The sequence below is a fragment of the Thalassophryne amazonica genome, chromosome 10 (genome assembly GCF_902500255.1).
Source record: "Thalassophryne amazonica chromosome 10, fThaAma1.1, whole genome shotgun sequence".
NCBI classification, from domain to species: domain Eukaryota; kingdom Metazoa; phylum Chordata; class Actinopteri; order Batrachoidiformes; family Batrachoididae; genus Thalassophryne; species Thalassophryne amazonica.
Genome location: NC_047112.1, coordinates 28,800,306 through 28,821,902, shown reverse-complemented (window position 1 = coordinate 28,821,902; position 21,597 = coordinate 28,800,306). Strand labels below are relative to the sequence as shown.

Genomic DNA, 21,597 nt, shown 5'->3' with positions numbered 1-21,597 from the left:
TTTTTCCAGAAAGAAACAAAACACCAGCACAACTAAAAAGAACAGGAATATGCGGTACAACTCGGACATTCATGAACATCCAATCCCAACATACAAACCACAGGCCACACAAAATTAACACACACACACACACACACACATTCACACACACACACACACACACACACACACACACACACACACACACACACACACACACACACACACACACACACACACACACACCCATGAAAATCAGCTCAATCAGGTCCAAAGGTTTTCAATGATCCAAGATAGGCGATACAAGGTTGCCACAGTTTTAGAAACCCAACAGCCCTCCCTCTGAGTCTAAACTTGATTTTTTTTCTTCAGGTTTTTTTAAACAGATCTTGCAACCATAAAGAAATGGATGGGGGACATGGAGCGTTACAGGATAATAATATTCTGCGTTGTGCTAGCAATGAGGTAAAGGTAATTACATCCACCTGGTAGTTAGTAAAAGACACAGTGGGGACTCCAAAAACATGAGAGATAACATCAAAAAGCGAAATCCAATATGGTAGAAGTTTGGGACACAGAAAAAACATATGACTTAAATCACAGGGAGAGGAGTTACATCTGTCACACAGATCAGAAACACTGGAATAAATTTTAGATCATTTGTTTGGACTTTGATACGTGCAGCCTGTGTACTACTTTAAATTGAATAAGGTAAAGTCTTGCACAAGATGATGACGTACAAATTCCGTGTACGGCCTTATCCCAGAAACCTTCCCTGAACTCCAGACCCAACTCTTGTTCCCAATTACAGATCATTTTATTGACTGGATGATTGTCCATTGAAAGAACAAGATTATATATCCATGACATAAGAGCTTTCTTACACAGTAAAGTTTGCAGAGCAAAATAAACTCTGCCCGGACTACATTTGTTCCCACTCCAAACAGAGTTAAATAAACTCTATCACAGTGTTAAATCAACTCTACCATTCTGTGAATGACTCTTATTGCAGTTGAAAAACTTGATTTCACAAGACGATAGAGCTGATTTCACTGTAATAAGTTCAGCGAGGTCTTCCCAAGGATGTTTAGGGGGCTGAGTGGGGAACTCCGGATAAATAGTAGCTAGTTTCAGTTTGTACAGGGGTCAAAAGTTAGAGTTGCTCCAATTTTGTTTAAAGGTGATTCAGATTATTGGTTGAGTTAAAAGGGTTTCAAAAAGAAATAGTTTGCACCATGTATCATGCGTAGCTATCACGTTACGGGGTAACATATGTCACATGTCATAGAATTCAATAGACGTCAATATTATTTGACCTTTACTTTAGAGACCAAGCATTCAACACAGTCCAAACTATTCCATTTATTAATCCAAGTAGCTCAATCAACAGTTTGCACAATTTTTTACTAAAATTGGAGCAACTTTAACTTTTGACCCCTGTACAAACTGAAAATGACCTTTGTCACCATTCTTAAGGTTTTTACCCCATAACTCCATAACATTCAGTCATAGATAGTCCAAACTATACCTTTTTGGAATCTTTATGATCAGACAAATAATGTGGCATAGTTTCTGTCTTCTCCCAGGCAGGAATACAGTGTGGGGCTCTCCTCATGTCTTCTCCCAGCCTGGGAGAACCGCATGCACGGACTGATTGATCGTGCACATAACAATCCGGACTATGCACTAGAATCATTGTTGCCACATCAGAATGTTATCAGGGTTTTTTTTAAGAAGTAAACTGCGCTGTTCTTGTCTTTAACATTTCAGGAGAGCGAAAGTATAATGACTTGGAAGATTAGTGAGGGTTTTTTTCTGCTGTTTTTCATGTAAGAACTTGAATCTTCCAGATCCGGAGTGTATGTTTTTTTAAGCCACTGCATCACTTTAATAGTCTCTAGTGCGACCTCACCCAGATCATTTTTGGAATTAGGCTACAGACAGCTGAATAATGTTTACAGCCAGGGCTCTGAAACACTTTATGCTTTAATTCCACATGCGATTCAATTCCCACTTATGCTCACTCATGTTAAATAAGCCTTAACTTCCATGTAATTGAACATTTTATTTCAAAATGACAATTTAGATCCTGCTAAATGTTTTAGTTCTTTATGCCACGTTTAATGCTGCAGCTGCTGATTCTTTTCATTATTACTCTGATTTTTTTCAGAATGAATTTAGTGTCTAAAATGTCAAATATTTGACTTTATGATGTTTCATCCATGAAATGGTCCAAAAATATAAAGAGAACTGAATTGGCAATGATCTAAATGGAAGGAAAGCAAAAATCCTGTTTAACATTTTTTTTTCTGAGAGGAGTTTAATTAATTAACTACAGACTGTAGTTATTAATTACATTTTTAAATAATGGTGGTGGTATTTATTTATTAATTTAAAATTTTATATTTATTTCTTGTCATGTTCGGTGCCATTGTTAATGCAAAATTATTTATATCCAGCCATTTTCAAAACATGAATAAATTATTATTAAATAATAACTCAGTATTAATTTAATATTGAGTATTGAGAAGTTATTTTGGAAATAAAGGGAAGTGCACTGACAAATTCTGAATTAGTGTTCATTTCGGGAAGGCGGGGGGCACAACAAATCATTTGTGCTTAGGGCACCCAAATGGCTAGCACCGGCCCTGTTTCTTAGTGACCTCCGCCAACAAAGTTGGTGATGGTTATCTTTTTCCTCCTGGTTGTTTGTGTGTGAACAGCCTGGAGCCCCCAATTTTTTCTATATCGTTACAATTTTTTTTTTAAACTGAAGATTGATATCCTGATAGACAAGAACTGATTCAATTTTCAAGGTCACAGGTCAAAGGGCAATGTCAGGAAAAATCTTGGAAAATGGGAAAAATCCCTATCTTTAACACTGAATGAATTTTCAAAAATTCATAACTCTGTTAAAAAAGATCAAATTTCTTCCATATTTGAGAATGTTATGTAGGATGGTATCCTTTATTGACTGACAAAGATAGATCCAGATCTGATCCAGATGACAGATTATGTGGCCATTTAATACACATTTTACATTATATCGTAATCAAATATGCCCCAGTCACTCTCATATTTGAAAGTGAGGCGCAGACTGTCACTCACTATCACCTGACAAAGGTTGGTCCAGATCTGGTCCAGATTGTATATTTTGTGGACATTTGAATTTAATATTGAAAAGCCCATTTGGTGTACATTTTGCAGTATGTTTCATTCAAAAGTGCCTTAATCACTCTCATTTGTGACAACGAGGTGCAAACTGGCACTGTCTATGAATAGACTAAGTTTGATCTGCATCTAATCTGTATTGATATTTGATTTTAACATTGAAAAGCCCCTTTGATCTATTTGTATTATGTTTTAGCTTATGAAAAGCTACTTCTAACAGGACTTGACCTTTGAAATTTTTCCAAGGTAAAAATTATTGGAATTGGGAACTAGTGTTGGTGTAGGTTTACACTCTACAAGCATGGTGCTTTAGTTTGTTTTTTATTTTATTTTTAATAAATTTGAAAAAAAAACTTTTTCATGTTGTCATTATGGGGTATTGTGAGTAGAGTTTTGTTTTACTTCATTTTGGGATAAGGTTGTGACATAAAATGTGGAAAAAGTTAAGTGCTCTGAATCTTTTCCGGATGCACTGTAAAAAAGGTTTTCGGTCTGCCATCTTGGATTTTAACTACTCATTCTCTTTTCAAAGTGCATAGTACTTAGCCTTGAGCTGATCCAAATGCTGATCAAAATCAGTGTGCGCGGATCAAAGAGAATTAATGCGTAAACCGTGGCCATGCACTGCAGTTTGGACACTGTCCAGCTTGGATGACAAACTTTCAAAAGAAGGCTTAAAGTCAGTGGACAGTGCAGCTCTGTGGTCTTCCAGCAGAAGAGTAATCTCCGCCATAGTTACAACTGCAGCAAGCGGTGAAGTTTCTCTGTCTCCTTCAGACTTACTTTTAGCAGTCACAAAATGTCTTTGTCATGGTATTATGAAATTATTTCATGATTATATCTTGAAATTTGGGGTGACGCGGGGAGGGGGGTTATGGGTTGGATTAAGTTTATGGGGTAAGGTTAAAAATAGTGAACTAAACTTGACCACATCATGCATTTCGTGACTGTATCATGAACAAAGGTCCAAGATCGGGCTGTGCACAATGGCATAACACAAAACTACCCATATGAACCACTTTCCTTCTTTTCAGACTCATTATTTTGGGTGAATCACTCAGTAAATGGGTAATTTCTGTGCCCGCCATTGCTGTTGCTTTTAGCGGAAAATGTTACTTCACGATTTTCACACCAAAAAAATTGTAGCGCATCCATGAAGTCCACATCTGGCACACTGATCATGTGACCTGCATAGCTACGTGGTCTCCATCCTTGGGAGACAGTCCTTGGACAACTTAAAAGATGAGTAACCTTGACCTATTTTAAGTGGTCATAAGGTCACACTCTTTCATTCATTACATCCATTATCTCTGTTGTCGCAATGTTACATTTACACGGTGTAATCTCAGGATAATGAACTGGACATTGATGGTACCTGACCTTGGCCTATTTTCAGGAAATTTGCTGATCCTCGACCATGTGAAAGCATGTCTGAAACGCACACATTCACTAACTGGAAAATGGCGCCACAATGACATCACGCTGTCTTCCTGTCCTAGAAAAATTGCAGTGTATTTATGGAAATACAGGCCACTGAATAGACATGGCGCAATTACTGAGAAGTGACACAATGTGGAATATTTAACATTTATATAATATTGCAGATAAATCTGTCTATCTATCTATCTATCTATCTATCTATCTATCTATCTATCTATCTATCTATCTATCTATCTATCTATCTATCTATCTATCTATCTATCTATCTATCTATCTATCTATCGTAATCTGATTTCAGCGTCACGTGAGTATTAATCAATATGAAATTATTTTTTTTAGCTATTTTTGACTGTTTATTCTGCTACGTTAATCAAACTACGTGATTTATTCATCCCGCCTACTAACTTTGTTACCATTCGATCTAATAGCAAATGCCGTCAACTCATTGGTCAACGTTATGTCACTCACAGGTAACAAGTTTGTGTGTGATCCCAACAGGGCTGTGATGGATTTGTGACTTTCTGTAAAAGTATGTGAAACTTATCTTTATTTTGTGATTATTAAATTAAGTTGAAACATATGAGGCTAAAGTTTTTCTAAGCTATTGTCTGCAGATGATGTCACGGCCATGACCAGTCGTTGACGCTAAATAATCACTGGTATTTGAGAGCAAAAAAGTTTGCTTGCGCTAGTTGTTTAAGCTTGCTAGCTAATGTTTATAACACTGAAGCTAATGTTTACAACACTGAAGCTAATGTTTATGAGGCCACATTTACACAGTTTTATATATTATTCAGGCTGTATTTAAGAGTTAGATCAGTAAACTTTAACGTCATTATTGAGGCGCATTAAAGGACCATACTATCCCATTTTTTCTGTTTTAACGCAGGATTTAAATAAGAAGGAAACTCGAGAGTTAATCCTAACTTTTGACCTTGAAATTTGTCAGTGGCCTTCTGTACATAAACACCATGATTTCCATCTTTCTCGTACGATAATTCCAGCGGTTTCATATTGGATTCCGTTACACTCATTGGGCCTCATGTATCAATGTTGCGCACTTGTGGCGTAAATTTACGGCGTAAACTTGAAATACACCAAAGTTGCCGTGACATGTATCAAGCAGTGCGCACCTGCCCATTTCTGGCGTACGCCTGACGTGATCTTGATAAATGCGGCGGGTGGAAACGATCGTAATTATAATAAACACGCCCATAAATATTCAGACTCTGCTTCAGACACACCCTCATTTTACGACATAGAAGCCGGAAAGACGGCAATGAAAAAGAACTCCACCAATCATGATGCGCAGCGTTGCATCAATTGTTTTGTAGTATATAATCAAAAAAGTGTTACAGTGGTCTCTCATTAATCACTGGAGTTACGTTCTAAAAAATAGCCCGTAATACGCGAAACCGCGACGTAGTCAGTGTTATTTTTTACAATTATTATAGACGTTTCAAAGCTGTAAAACCCCGCACTACACAGTTTATACACTTTCTCAATCAGGCATGAACATTTTCTCACTTTTCTCTTGTGTGTAAACACTCTCAAAGTTCAAACCTTAGTAGAAAAATAAGACCAACCTGTTTTCAGGCCCAAACATTTGTTTGAGAAATAAAAATAGAACATTTTCCTATAAATAATTATGATGGCATTTAGAACTAACGAATTAATTTTAACGATCAACGAACGAGGTCGGACACATAAGAAATTATTAATAGTGACTGACCAGTATGTCACAGATCGGGCCTCTGCGTCCTGACGCTGCGCCTTTTCCCCCTCACATCTGGCTGCAGCAGGTGTTTGTTTCCGAGTGACAAACACAGTTATGAGTAGTTGTTGGCGCTCTTTTTTCTTCTGGGCAACAAGATTCTTATGAATCTTATGAATGGCGTACACCCCATATACGCTCAAATATCGCCGTACGCAACGTTGATACATGAGGCCCATTGGATGCAATGTAGCAGTGTGAAAAAGGAGTATAGCTATTTTGTAAAAGTTAACCAAATAGATGAAATGTCTTTGAAAACTGTTAGTTTTTGCGTTATGGTGTAAAGTCCATATAACATCAACAGACAGAGAAATCTCCTTAGGGTGGTGTTATGTGTATGTAATTGGCAGAAGTTATATTATTAGAAATCATTTTCCAAAACATACAACTGGAATGATGATTAAATTTGATTTTGTTACTTTCAGACTAGACCCTCATGATATGAGGAAAACCTGCGATGTGCAATATCACTATCCAATATTATGATGACAGTATGTTTGCGATTAAATGAACCAACATAATTGCTGTTCCATTTCCCCTGAGACACCACAGTTCGACCAAAACACAAATGTAGAACTTCTACCGGCTTTCCATTCTACTCACTCAGCACTTCAGGTTCAAATCTCATGTCAGGTCATGGGTTGTGCACATAAAATGATTTTTCTTATTCATTGTGCCTTATAGGCACTCTTTTGTAATGTATTTTTTGTGTATGCTTATATTGCAATGACAGTAAAAATGTGATTAATTGTGCAGCACTATTCAAGACTGTCATGTGGTTCAGTTCATGCTGATATTCTATGAAAATCTGCTTTTTGATACTTTTGACCTTTTTAAGGTTGGAAATCCATATTATCACCAATTAATTTGTTGGGGATTACTAGTTAAAAATATTATTATGCTAGATTATTTAATCATTTTTTATTATTATTATTATTATTATTATTATTATTATTATTTTACTGTGGAGTGGTCCACCCTAGTGAGTGCAGAGCCATTGCAGGGGTGGATGTAAAGTGTGGTTGAATCGATATATACTGTAGCTGATGTCATCAAACATTTATTCCAATAAAATGACATGGCTTCCTCCCACATCCAAAGACATGCAGGTTAGGTGGATTGGAAACTATAAATTGTCCTTAGGTGTGGGTGCAGGTGTGAGTGTATTTGTTTGTCTACAACCCCTGGCAGTAATTATGGAATCACCGGCCTCGGAGGATGTTCATTCAGTTGTTTAATTTTGTAGAAAAAAAGCAGATCACAGACATGACACAAAACTAAAGTCATTTCAAATGGCAACTTTCTGGCTTTAAGAAACACTATAAGAAATCAGGAAAAAAAAATTGTGGCAGTCAGTAACGGTTACTTTTTTAGACCAAGCAGAGGGAAAAAATATGGACTCACTCAATTCTGAGGAAAAAATTATGGAATCACCCTGTAAATTTTCATGCCCAAAACTAACACCTGCATCAAATCAGATCTGCTCGTTAGTCTGCATCTAAAAAGGAGTGATCACAGCTTGGAGAGCTGTTGCACCAAGTGGACTGACATGAATCATGGCTCCAACACGAGATATGTCAATTGAAACAAAGGAGAGGATTATCAAACTCTTAAAAGGGTAAATCATCACGCAATTTTGCAAAAGATGTTGGTTGTTCACAGTCAGCTGTGTCTAAACTCTGGACCAAATATAAACAACATGGGAAGGTTGTTAAAGGCAAACATACTGGTAGACCATGGAAGACATCAAAGTGTCAAGACAGAAAACTTAAAGCAATATGTCTCAAAAATCGAAAATGCACAACAAAACAAATGAGGAACGAATGGGAGGAAACTGGAGTCAACGTCTGTGACCGAACTGTAAGAAACCACCTAAAGGAAATGGGATTTACATACAGAAAAGCTAAACGAAATCCATCATTAACACCTAAACAGAAAAAAACAAGGTTACAATGGGCTAAGGAAAAGCAATCGTGGACTGTGGATGACTGGATGAAAGTCATATTCAGTGATGAATCGCGAATCTGCATTGGGCAAGGTGATGATGCTGGAACTTTTGTTTGGTGCCGCTCCAATGAGATTTATAAAGATGACTGCCTGAAGAGAACATGTAAATTTCCACAGTCATTGATGATATGGGGCTGCATATCAGGTAAAGGCACTGGGGAGATGGCTGTCATTGCATCATCAATAAATGCACAAGTTTACGTTGATATTTTGGACACTTTTCTTATCCCATCAATTGAAAGGATGTTTGGGGATGATGAAATCATTTTTCAAGATGATAATGCATCTTGCCATAGAGCAAAAACTGTGAAAACATTCCTTGCAAAAAGACACATAGGGTCAATGTCATGGCCTGCAAATAGTCCGGTTCTTAATCCAATTGAAAATCTTTGGTGGAAGTTGAAGAAAATGGTCCTTGACAAGGCTCCAACCTGCAAAGCTGATCTGGCAACAGCAATCAGAGAAAGTTGGAGCCAGATTGATGAAGAGTACTGTTTGTCACTCATTAAGTCCATGCCTCAGAGACTGCAAGCTGTTATAAAAGCCAGAGGTGGTGCAACAAAATACTAGTGATGTGTTGGAGCGTTTTTGTTTTTCATGATTCCATAATTTTTTCCTTAGAATTGAGTGATTCCATATTTTTTTCCCTCTGCTTGGTCTGAAAAAGTAACCGTTACTGACTGCCACAATTTTTTTTTCCTGATTTCTTATAGTGTTTCTTAAAGCCAGAAAGTTGCCATTTGAAATTACTTTAGTTTTGTGTCATGTCTGTGATCTGCTTTTTTTCTACAAAATTAAAACAACTGAATGAACATCCTCCGAGGCCGGTGATTCCATAATTTTTGCCAGGGGTTGTATATGTGGCCCTGTGACAGACTGGCGTCCTGTCCAGGGTGTACCCTGCCTCATGCTCTATGACTGCTGGGATAGACTCCAGCTCCTCGTGACCCTTAACTGGCGTAAGCGGTTGAGGGTGAGTGAGTGAGTAAATGTACAAATAAGATTTTTGACAAGAACTACTCTTAAGTTTGATAGTATATTATATTAATGTTTTTGTTTTTAAATGTTGCTAACATTTGACAAATATGAAATTATCCTAATGTACAGGCAGGCCATCAGTGTTTTTGGGAGGAGGTTGGCGAAAGGCAGAATTTCAGAACGACGGGTTTTACTGAAGTTGATAGAGTGGAGCGTTGAAAGGGTGTCCTGTTCATGCGTTGGAATCCAGTAAATTCATGTTGGAAACTTGAAAAAACATAATGTTCAATAATTAAGTGTTTTGACTTGCACACAAATAGACCAGGGTAGTCATATAAGTTCTGCCTTTCCCTCTGTGGTGAGCAGAGGTGTGGATTTGTCCTCTGCCCTCATCCATTAGCTGGCTGTGATAACACATATTGAACATTGGTCAGCTAAAACTTGTTGAGAAACCATTTGTATTGACATTACATGGTCTCCTAAATACATACGCGTGTTAAATTGTTCATGCAAGAGTAATAAAATGGGACTTAACAGCAGCTGTCACACTCAAGTGGCATTACATTGCAAGAATAATATTTGTGAAGAACTGAATTTCAGGTTTGTGATCTTTTAGTAGTATTGAAGTGTAACATATATTTTAAGTAGTGGGGTTTTATAATATTTTCAGGTTTGTTTTTTAGCACTACAGAATCATGTGTTGGCTTTTAAAAGTTGGTGGTTTTCCGTCAACCGTACTGAGTAATGTGAAGCGTCGTTTGTTTCATAGTGATATGTTGTCTGGATTTTCTCACTCGTAATTATTATTATTATTATTATTATTTTTATTTTTTTTATATTTTTTGGGGGGGTGGGGGGTTAAGCAGTTTGTGCACTTGCTTCCAAAGCAGAAGGTTCTCTGTTTAAGCTCATATGTGTTCATTCTTCATGTAATGTGAAGTTGCATCAGGAAGAGCATCCAGCATGCCACATCAACATGCAGATCCATATCAGATTTGCTGTGTTGAGAAGCTGAAAGGACTTTTCTCAGTGTCATCTTATTACTCTGGCACAATGCAGATAAATAAATAAGTTTTAAAATTCTATTAATCCCTATTGACACAGTCACAAAGTAGAGTAAGTTCTTTCAGCTTCTTCCTTTTTGCTCGGGATCAGCACAGCAGATCCAACACAAATCTCGAGTGTTGGTTTGGCAAATGTTTTATGTTCGATGCCCTTCCTGACGCAACTTCACATTGCATGGAGAATGGACAGGGATGGTCTTGAACTAGGAACCTTCTGATTTCAAAGTATGCGTACTAACCTCTTGACCACTACAATGATATTGGTGATGTGATTTGTTTTGTACATTCTTGATAGCAAGAAAAGAGTGAAATGTTACACTTGTACGCATTCCAAGGATACATGGATTTATCAGTATCTGGTGACGTGCTCAGATAACACATCTCTCTAATTTTAGTAGTCGAGGTCTCTTAGGAGAGAACAGACAGTGGATTTGCTGGCAACATGTTCAAAATTACACTGGACGAGGTTCCCGACATGCAAAAGAAATCGTAGTGTACATTAGACATACAACTGAGTGGCCATGAGAGTGTGTTGGTACATTCTTGTTAATCTTTTGTTCAGACTTTCTCTGATTCAGCAGACTCGATGTGACCGTGTGACCTCTGGTTGCTAGGGAGACAGCAGTGGGGCCATGGCTGCTGGGTCAACAGTCAGAGAGAGCCAACTCCAGAGGATTATCCGAGATTTGCTTGGTACGCCAGATTTGTGTGTGTGCTTGCATGTGTATGAGTTTGTGAGTTGACACCCAGCAGACAGTTCATGGTTGCAGTGTTGTGGCTGAAGAGAAGAGAATGGAAAATCAGGAAGATATGTCATGATGCCTTTTGGTCTCTGGATCAAGTCTGAGAATAGAGTCTTTTTACCTGGAACCACCTCAGATCTCCTGGTAAAATCTTTTGCGAAAGACTTTGTGTCTCTGTAATATTGGTGTGGTGAAAGCAGAGAGCATCTTTCAGCATGCAGCAAGACCAACAGTGTGTGCTGAGAGTGCACCAATCACAACTGTCCTTCCAGTTTTTAAGATGGATACGAGGCAAGTGGCTAATATGCAAACTGACCAAGATGGTGGATTATAGCAGTGGAATACATGGGAAAAGGTTTGATGATTACACACAAGGACTCTGAGTGTGTGGAGGCTGTTTGTGTGCGTTTGTCTGTGTGTATGAGATCAAACATGCAGGAAGAGCTGAAAATAACAGTGACATTTTGTGTGAGTATACCTTCTTAAATTATTATAAAGACAGTTTTCTTCCTCACTTCTTATTTGTTTCTTGCTGATTTTGTCTAAATGAATTCTCATTTTTTGTTTCACCTAAAATACTTTATAATTGCTTTTGTATGGCTACAGAATATGTAACATTTTTAAATGAATTATGCCTGGCAGATTTAATTTGGTTACCCAATAAGTGTTGTAATTGCTCCTCTTTGAATAATTTTGAACTTTGTTCTCTGAATTGCAGATGCTGTTGGAGAGCTTGTAAAGGAGTACAAGGAAAGTGGGGAGCCCATTACAGATGACAGCACCAACTTGCACAAATTCGCCTACAAACTGGAATATCTGCTGCAGGTGTTATTTTGTTCATCACATGCAAACAAATTGATTTGCAAATAAGATATTTTCAAGCTCCAGCAAAATGAATCAGTGAAATATATGCAAGCTATAGGACTCTCCATAATCAGTAGTTTATTTTATTTGTTGACTAAATGATGAAACCATTACAAATTCATAAGTATTAGTTACATTATAGATGATAAATTCAGATTATTGGTTCAAAAATATACAGCTATTAAATAAATTCCCATTGTTTCTTTGTTTTTCAATTAGTATCATCTCTCAGATATGACATATTAATGGTTTCCCATTTGAAATGTGTTCATCTATCAGTTTGACCAGAAGGAGAAGACCACATTTCTTGGCCCAAGGAAAGACTATTGGGATTACTTCAGTGACTGTCTGGCAAAGATCAAAGGAGCAAATGATGGGATTCGTTTTGTTAAATCTATTGCTGAGGTATGGATATCATTTTCCTTTCTTAATGACACAGCAATCGTACCACAAACCGGGGGGTGCATAACAAAAAACAAAGTACATAATACAGTGTATTCCAAAATGGAGTAAATTCATTTTTTCTCTCAAAATTGTACTCACAACACCCCATAATGACATGAAAAAATGTTTTTGGAAATTTTTACAAATTTATTAAAAATAAAAAAACTAAGAAATTGCATGTACCTAAGTATTCACATCCTTTGCTTAATACTTTGTTGATGCACCTTTGGCAGAAATTACAGCCTCAAGCTTGGTGCATCTATCTTTAGGCAGTTTTGCCCATTCCTCTTTGCAGCACCTCTCAAGCTCCATCAGGTTGCGTGGGGAGCATCGATGCACAGCCATTTTCAGATCTCTCCTTAGATGTTCAATCGGATTCAGATCTGGGCTCTTGGCTGGGCCACTCAAGGACATTCACAGAGTTGTCCTGAAGCCACTCCTTTGATATCTTGGCTGTGTGCTTAGGGTCATTGTCCTGCTGAAAGAGGAACCTGTGATGTTTCACCCTGAGTCGTCATAACAGATCTGAGATGGATCTGAATGTTCATTTGGCATGAGTTTTATGCCGGATGCAACGCTACATTACATGTACATACATTACATACATCTTGAATGATTTATGATAAGGAGAAAATTTGGCTCAAAGTGGCTCTGTTCCCCAGAATGTCCTTTTTTTGGGGCCCTTAAAGGTCGAGAAGGAAAGCATTAATTTTGAAGAAAATTTGGATTTTGTCAAATGCTAATGTCATCTACCGCTGGGCCAAAAACTATTTTCATTTGTGTTTAACAAACTATTACTATGTGTTTGTAGCTCAAGACCTCTTTGGGAAAGGGACGAGCATTTATTCGCTACTCCCTTGTACACCAGCGGCTAGCTGACACACTGCAACAGTGCCTTTTGAACCAGAGGGTCACCAGGTAAAATTTTGAACCCATGCCTTTAGGACAGCAACTTCTGCATTTTTATTCATGTTGTTTATATGCATATGAAGATTAGTATAAACCATGAATCACTTTTTTAAAGCTAAATCCTGGTTAATTGGGATGACAGCCTAAGTTTATAAAGTACATTTGGGTCCATCTGTATTTTTGCATCAAATTACAATAGAACTTAAAACAAATCATGTATGAAGTAAATTTAATATTACTATTGCATGCCACACCAACGTTTCACATTTTCAAAAATTGGTTTGTTTCTTGGTTAATTCTACAAACAAGCAGTGTAAGATGACATGACACTGAATTTGCAAAGCACTTTTTTTTTCTTTTCTTTTTTTTACTGAAGGCAAATCAAGAAATTCTGTTTAAGATCGAGATTAGAACCTGTTTTTGTTTGTCCAAACATAATGTGTTGGCTATACAGCATAGATTTCCAAACTATTCACACAATTTTTTAACCAAACAAATTAAATTTTAATTTTTCTGTGAATTCATAGCCATGTTGTCAGTGGTGGAATGCAAACGCTGCAGCAGATTGTTTCCCTGCAAACAAATTTTTTATGGAAGTAGGCGAGAACAGTAATGCTATTAAAGTTAAGTGCTCTGAGAGAAGGAAGTCATAATGAAAGGTGAATGAACTAAATAAACGGATGTTCAACATGTGGTCTGAATCCAGACTACACATAGGTTACTGCTATGTTATGATTTGGTGTTTGCTTTACCTCCTCAATAAAGCTGGTATGTAAGTGCGTCAATGCTTTAAAAATAGAGGGGAAAAAAGTGAATTTCTTATTTGTTTTATGGCAGAAAATTTTACTGTCAGTCGATCCCAAACATTTTGAAAGCCTTGCTCTACAGTACTTGGCCAGGGTCCTCAATCCCTAAGTTCCTCCTGGTATGTGGTTGAGCACCTTGCATAGCAGCACCCTGACATCGATGTGTGAATGGGTGAATATGAGGCATCACTGTAAAGCACTTTGACCATGAAATAACTATACAAATACAGTACATTTACCATTAAATAAACAAGTCTGCTTAAGTAGCAATACTGTTCCACTTCAAATTGGAGACTGTTATTTCACTGTCATTCTTCTCCTCGTCATTATTACTATCATTCTCTAAGTGAAGACCCACTTTTATTCTCTGGTTTTTAACCCCGCGTGAGTTGTGTGGTCCTTTGTTTTATTGTTTTTGTTTTTAATTAGGCAGATTTTATTGGTTTTATCTTTTGTATGCTGTATGTATTTATTTATTTATCTTGCATATTCTACTTATTTTTATTGTTAATTTTCTTAGTTTTAACTTATTGCGGTTTTGTCTATCGTGACTCTGTGTGCAGCACTTTGGAATGTTTTTGTTGTTAAATGTGCTATATAAATAAAGTGAATTGGATAAGTATTTATTATAATAGCTCTGTTCTATTTCATTCCTCCTGACCGCCAGAGGGCGGTGCTTTAGCACCTGGATAACTACATGTGCGCAGCACAGAGGTCGAGAATATATACCAACAAAGTCACACCATTGAATGTGACCTGGGTGACGTCACTGGTTGTCTTTATATACCAGACGCACCCAGCACTCACTTCTTTTCTACATTCTCGCATTCTTAGAGGTTGAGAACGCATTTAGCTGCGATTGCCGCTCTTGCTTGTAGCCTCGCAACCCACCTTCGGTTGGAGCTACGTGCACTGCACACGTCCTCCAGAGGCTGCGAGACACGGCTTCACCGTTTTTTGTATTCTTTGACGCCTGTCGTGAGTACACCTTCCTAAACGCCGGGTGCGCGCCTTGCCGCTGCCCTGCTGGATATTTTCCTCTGTGCACATTAGCTATGTTGTTTCGATGAAAGCTGGCTATTTGTTTAGTTGTGTCGCTAACCCCGTTAACTACGTGGTAGTGTGTGTATCAGAACCAGTATAGTGTACTGTGTTGGGCTTGCCGTGAGTGTTTTCCACTCCTTGAAGTACTTTGTCTGCACTGCCGCCATTTGCTAAGTTTAACAGCTCCGCTAGCAGCTAGTGTTGTCGTCGTTGCTCTAAGTGACTTAGCACTTGGGCTGTGAGTTTTTTCGGCTGTGTGCATCGTGTTATTACTGTGGCTGTGAGTGTTTCACGCTCCGGGCCTTGTATTAGCTTTTACACTGTGAGTGTTTCAAGCGCTGTGCCTCGTGCCGAGTCTGCGGCTGGAGTGCTTCACGCTCCGTGCCTCGTGTCGAGTCTGCGGCTGGAGTGCTTCACGCTCCGTGCCTCGTGTCGAGTCTGCGGCTGGAGTGCTTCACGCTCCGTGCCTCGTGTCAAGCCGACGGCTGTGAGTGCTTCACGCTCCGTGCCTCGTGTCGAGTCTGCGGCTGTGAGTGCTTCACGCTCCATGCCTCGTGTCGAGTCTGCGGCTGTGAGTGCTTCACGCTCCGTGCCTCGTGTCGAGTCTGCGGCTGTGAGTGCTTCACGCTCCGTGCCTCGTGTTACTATTTCCACTGCGTGTGATTCACGCTTTGTCTTTCCATTTGTAACCATCAGGGCTTGCGTTAGCCATCTGCACGCAGTCCACAATGTTGACAGGGCCTTTGTTGCATGGCTGTAGTACCTGTTTGGCTCCCTTGAGCCCAGATGATGGACATATGTTTTGCCCCTCCTGTCTTGGGATCGGACACCTGAGGGAAGCCCTGACTGGCGATGCCTGCCTTAATTGTGCCTGCATGCCACTGGCAGAGAGATCTGCTAGACTTGCGGCATTGGAAAGTGGAATATCTAGTGCGACTTTGGCCTCCAGCCCCAGGAAGGACCCAAAGCACCGTAAACGCCCACATGCAGGAGCCCCTTCTGCTAAGAAGGTTACTCATGACCATGCTTTGGCTGAAAAGGTCGAAACGTTGACTTCTGAGTTTGCTCAGATTAAGTCCTTGCTTCTGAATCTACAGCCTAAGGATGCAGTGACAGTTCCTGCTGTCCCTAATGAGGCTGATCAGACCAATGTAGTTACTCAGCAGGAGGACGATGTCGTGTCTATTGCTGCAATTGATTCCTTGTACATGACAAGTGATATAAACTGTGTGGAGGATGAGGATGAGAGGAGTCTTTCTCCAAGCCATTCATTAGTGGGCTCTCATACCTCTGAGGCAGAGTCCATGCCGCAAACCGAACCTGGACTATCCTTTGTCAAGCAAGCTGTTCAGTTGGCTTTATCCAGGCTTGGGGTCGGAACCACCACTTCAAGTGCCTTTTTCAAAGTCACTCAGAAGCCTGAGTTCAACGTTCCAGTTTCACAACCATATATCGAGGAGCTCCACCGATGTTGGGCGGACCCCAAATCATTGACCCATCTATCACAGGACTGCAGAGCCCTTAGCTCTATGTGTGATTCAGCGCAGTATGGTCTGAACCGTATGCCCGCCGTTGACAGCATTATTGCGAACCTGGTTGTGGCTCCAGCTGATGCTGCTCGGCCGGATGCCTGCTGCCCACGCCCTCAGTGTAGGGTCACTGATGACCTCCTCACCAAAAGCTATGACATAGCTGCTCGCATCGGTTGCCTAGGCAACTCACTGTCCCATTTAGCCCTTGCCCTCTCAAAGTCTTTGAGGGAGGCAGAGGTTGATGATGCTACGCAAAGTCTTAGTGATGCCTCACTCCAAACCTTTGCTTATATGTCCAGAGAGCTTGGCAGACTGATGTCAACCCTTACCATCACTAGATGTCAGGTGTGGTTTGCGCAGTCCCCCCTTTCCGAATCCTGCAGAGGCACACTCCGTTCGCTGCCGGTTCTTCCAGGCCAAGTATTTGGACCTGCGGCCCAACAAACTTTAGAGCGTGATGTCGAGGCTAGTAAATCTCGGCAACAGTTTGTTGACCTACACCGGTCTTCCAGACCTCAGCCAGTCAGACGTGCTACAGCTTTTCACTCTACATCCAGGCTTCCACCGACTCCCAGAGCTGCACGTGCTTTTGCAGTTGAGGGCCAGCTCTCCCAGCAGCCTGCCTTTCGTGAGCCTACGGGCAGACCCCCGAGAACTGAACGGTTTCGCAGAGCTTCCAGTAATCGCGCCCAGAGGTCCTCAGGGATGCGAGGCAGAGGTGGTCGGGTCTGACTGCCAATGTTTGGCCCCCAGCCGTTTTTCACGAAATCAACTCAGCCACTGGGAGGCTCAAGTTCAAGACCCATGGGTCATTTCAACCTTGTTCGAAGGTTACAGAATTCAGTTCGGATGTCGTCCTCCAAAGTTCAATGGGGTGAGGATGACTGTTGTTTCCAACTCGGTGCAGTCTGCTGCCCTACAACGGGAGATTTTGGAACTCCTGGAGAAGGGGGCCATAGAGCCAGTTCACAGATCAGACCAGCTCAGGGGGTTCTATTCAATTTACTTCCTTGTTCCAAAGAAGGATAGCGGCTTTCGTCCTATCCTCGATCTCCGACGTCTGAATCGTTATATCAAAGTGCTGCAGTTTCACATGCTCCGCACAGTAGACGTCCTTCAAACTATCACACCAGGAGACTGGTTCACAAGTGTCGACTTAAAAGACGCCTATTTCCATGTGCCAGTGGCGCCTCATCACAGGCAGTTTCTCCGCTTTGCTCTCGAAGGTCAGGCATACCAGTTCAGGATGCTTCCTTTCGGCCTCTCTCTTGCCCCTCGTACATTTACCAGATGTATGGCTGCAGCACTAGCCCCGCTGCAAGCTCTTGGATTAAGAATCCTACCCTACTTAGACGATTGGCTTGTCTGCGCTCCGACTCAGGAGCAGGCGCACAACGACACAGCTCTTCTACTGAACCATGTCTCTCATTTAGGACTCACAGTGAACTTTGCAAAGAGTTCTCTTGTTCCCAGTCAACAAACGACCTTCATCGGCATTTCCATCAACTCCCTGACTATGACTGCATCGCCATCCCCGCAGAGAGTGGACGATGTAATTTGTCTCGTCTCACACATTCAACGGGCTGTGATGCTGCCTTTTGGTTTGCTGCTCCGTTTGATGGGCAAATTGACTGCAGTGTCGCTAATGGTACCTTTGGGACTTCTGTTCTTACGTCCCCTACAGATTTGGATCAACAACCTAGGCCTCAACTCGAAGTTGCATCAGCACAGGCTTGTACGACTCTCCAACCAGTGCCTTCTGCACCTCAAACCCTGGGGGAACGTGGACTTCATCTGCAAGGGTGTCCCTCTAGGCTCTGTTCCTTCTCGCCGAGAGGTGGTTGTTACAGATACATCACTCAAAGGTTGGGGGGCCGTGTGGAATCACAGGATGGTGAGGGGTGTCTGGAGTCCCCAGGAGAGACTCCAACACATAAACATGCTGGAGCTTCGCGCTGTGCGACTGGCTCTCAGGCATTTCCTCCCAGCCCTGAGAGGAAGACATGTTCTTGTCCGGTCGGACAACACGTCAACAGTCTATCACATAATCCATCAGGGGGGCACCAGGTCCAATCACTCATTGGCAGAAACTCGGAAGCTTCTCTTATGGGCGTTGCCTCGCCTTCAGAGTGTCAGAGCAGTTCATCTGCCCGGTGTACAGAACAGCGCAGCGGATTTACTCTCCAGACAGAAACCACCACCGGGAGAGTGGAGACTGAACCCGATTGTGGTCCAAATGATCTGGCAGAAATATGGTGCAGCGGAAGTGGACCTTTTCGCTTCAAGCACCTCGACACATTGCCCACGATGGTACTCCCTCTTGGAACCAGACAGCCCGCTGGGGCAGGATGCATTGGCTCACCTGTGGCCGGGTTGCCTCCTTTATGCCTTCCCTCCTCTCCCGCTGCTGATGTTGACACTGCACAGGATAGATCAGAGCAGCCACAGGGTGCTGCTGGTTGCTCCATTCTGGCCTGGGAGGATTTGGTTTCCCATGATTTACAAACTCCTCGAGGGAGAACCTTGGGCTCTCCCGGAGAGGAAGGATTTGTTGTCACAGCTACAGGGGAGGATTTGGCACCCTCACCCAGAACGCCTTCAACTGTATGTGTGGCCGTTGAGGGGCCAGACTCCTTGTTAAGTTCTTGTGACCAGGCTGTTGTTCAGACTATCCTTAATTCACGTGCTGCTTCTACCAGGGCTTTGTATGACAACAGATGGAAGCTGTTTGCGCGGTGGTGTGAGAAACAAAAGTTAGACCCGGAGCATTGCCCTGTGCCTATTCTCCTCAAATATTTACAAGAACTGCTGGAGAAAGGACTTTCTGTCGCTACCTTGAAGGTTTATGTTGCTGCAATCTCTGCCCGGCACGTTTACGTTGATGGCCGGTCAGTGGGTTCACACCTCTTAGTGTGTCGTTTTTTTGAAAGTTGCTCTACTTTTGCGGCCTCCAAGTCTTGCACGCGTACCTTCATGGGACCGTCCTCTAGTCCTGGAAGGTTTAAGCTTATCCCCTTTCGAACCAGTTGAAAATGCTGATCTTAAATGGGTGTCAGTGAAGACTGCCTTTCTACTTGCACTGTCTTCGGCTAAGGGGGTGGGAGAGCTCCATGCCCTATCAGTCACTGGGGACTGTTTGCAATGGAATTCTGACGGATCTGGGGTTACGCTGTGGCCTAATCTGTCCTTTTTACCCAAGAGAATTTCAACTTTTCATGTTAACCAGCCAGTTTCCTTGGCTGTGTATGTCCCGCATTCTGATCCAGGATTATCTGTTTCAGGTTCCCTGTGTCCTGTCCGAATGTTGAAGCAGTACATTAGTGCGACTGCCGGGATCCGGAAAACGGATGCCCTGTTTGTGTGTTACGGTGATCACAAAAGAGGCTGTGCTGTCTCAACACAGCGACTCTCACATTGGGTCGTGGATGCCATTTTAAAAGTATACAGGACAAGAGGTCTTCAGCCTCCTAAGGTTACGTGCCATTCCACCAGAGGGGTGTCCACCTCCTGGGCTGCACTGAGAGGTGTCCCTTTGAGTGATATTTGTGCTGCTGCTACGTGGGCTTCGTCCTGTACCTTCGCCTGCTATTACAGACTGAATGTGGCCGCTCCTCCTGCGGTGACTTTGGCGGTGTTGTCTGCCTCCACTCCCCACTGCTGATGCGAGGTGAGTGTGACTCTTCGTGACCTTGTTGGTATTAAGTCATCCAGGTGCTAAAGCACCGCCCTCTGGCGGTCAGGAGGAATGAAATAGAACGAGAGTTACGAATGTAACTACGGTTCTATGAATTCCGGATGACCGCCAGAGTTGCTTGTCACTCAGAGTCTTGCGAGTTCATTCCGAAAAGAAGCGAGCGCTGGGTGTGTCTGGTATATAAAGACAACCAGTGACGTCACCCAGGTCACATTCAATGGTGTGACTTGTTGGTATATATTCTCGACCTCTGTGCTGCGCACATGTAGTTATCCAGGTGCTAAAGCACCGCCCTCTGGCGGTCATCCGGAATTCATAGAACCGTAGTTACATTCGTAACTCTCGTTCACTGTTTATGCATCCATACACATTACAGCATAAAACTCACCTTACAGGAAATGCTGCTAAACGACACAATACTGCACAAAATGATCAATACTGCTTAAATTGCACATCTGCACTTCCTCTAAACTGTACATTCCTTAAATAGTGTATATAATACATTCGTCACTCTAATAATGTGTATTTTATAATGTATTTTTTTAAATCGTCTGACATAAACCTTCTATGTGCAAATTTTCTAGGTAGAATGAACAGAGTAAGAATTTCATTGTGTGGTATAACTGCCTGTTTTTACTGTGCATGTGACAATAAAAAACTCTTAAGTTAACGTAATGTTTTAACTATTATTCTTATTTTGCATTCTGTTTCTTCACTCTTCTCTCCCCTTAGTGACTGGTACTATGCAAGAAGCCCCTTCTTGAAACCCCACCTCAGTGTTGACATCATCAGTCACCTGTACGAGCTAAATGAGGTCCAGTTTGATGTGGCCTCCAGAGGTCATGACCTTGATGCTTCCTGGCCCACCTTTGCAAGGTTAAGCAAACAAAACAAGTCTTGAAATCATGTAAAGTAGGATGGGAACAAAGGTCAATGAACTAATTACAAATTAATTTAAATCAGTCATCTTCATTAGTGTCTGAAGCTATACAGTGAGGAAAATAAGTATTTGAACACCCTGCGATTTTGCAAGTTCTCCCACTTAGAAATCATGGAGGGGTCTGAAATTTTTATCTTAGGTGCATGTCCACTGTGAGAGACATAATCTAACAAAAAAAATCTGGAAATCACAATGTATGATTTTTTTT

At 41.2% G+C, this 21,597-nt stretch overlaps 1 protein-coding gene across 5 annotated transcripts in view; it reads left to right on the top strand.

Annotated features, from left to right (window-relative positions):
* Positions 1–5,062: 5,062 nt before the first annotated feature.
* fyco1a (FYVE and coiled-coil domain autophagy adaptor 1a) overlaps positions 5,063–21,597 on the top strand; it is a 40,786-nt gene continuing 24,251 nt past the window's right edge. For 2 of the 5 annotated variants that reach the window (XM_034179647.1, XM_034179651.1), the window contains exons 1-6: positions 5,063–5,119; positions 10,995–11,106; positions 11,875–11,981; positions 12,300–12,425; positions 13,276–13,382; positions 21,182–21,325. In XM_034179647.1, coding sequence (XP_034035538.1) covers positions 11,046–11,106; positions 11,875–11,981; positions 12,300–12,425; positions 13,276–13,382; positions 21,182–21,325 — 545 coding nt within the window. In that variant the 5' untranslated portion in view covers positions 5,063–5,119; positions 10,995–11,045. Of the gene's footprint in view, positions 5,120–10,975; positions 11,107–11,874; positions 11,982–12,299; positions 12,426–13,275; positions 13,383–21,181; positions 21,326–21,597 lie in introns of all 5 variants that reach the window. The other 3 variants (XM_034179650.1, XM_034179649.1, XM_034179648.1) reach the window with 3 other exon arrangements.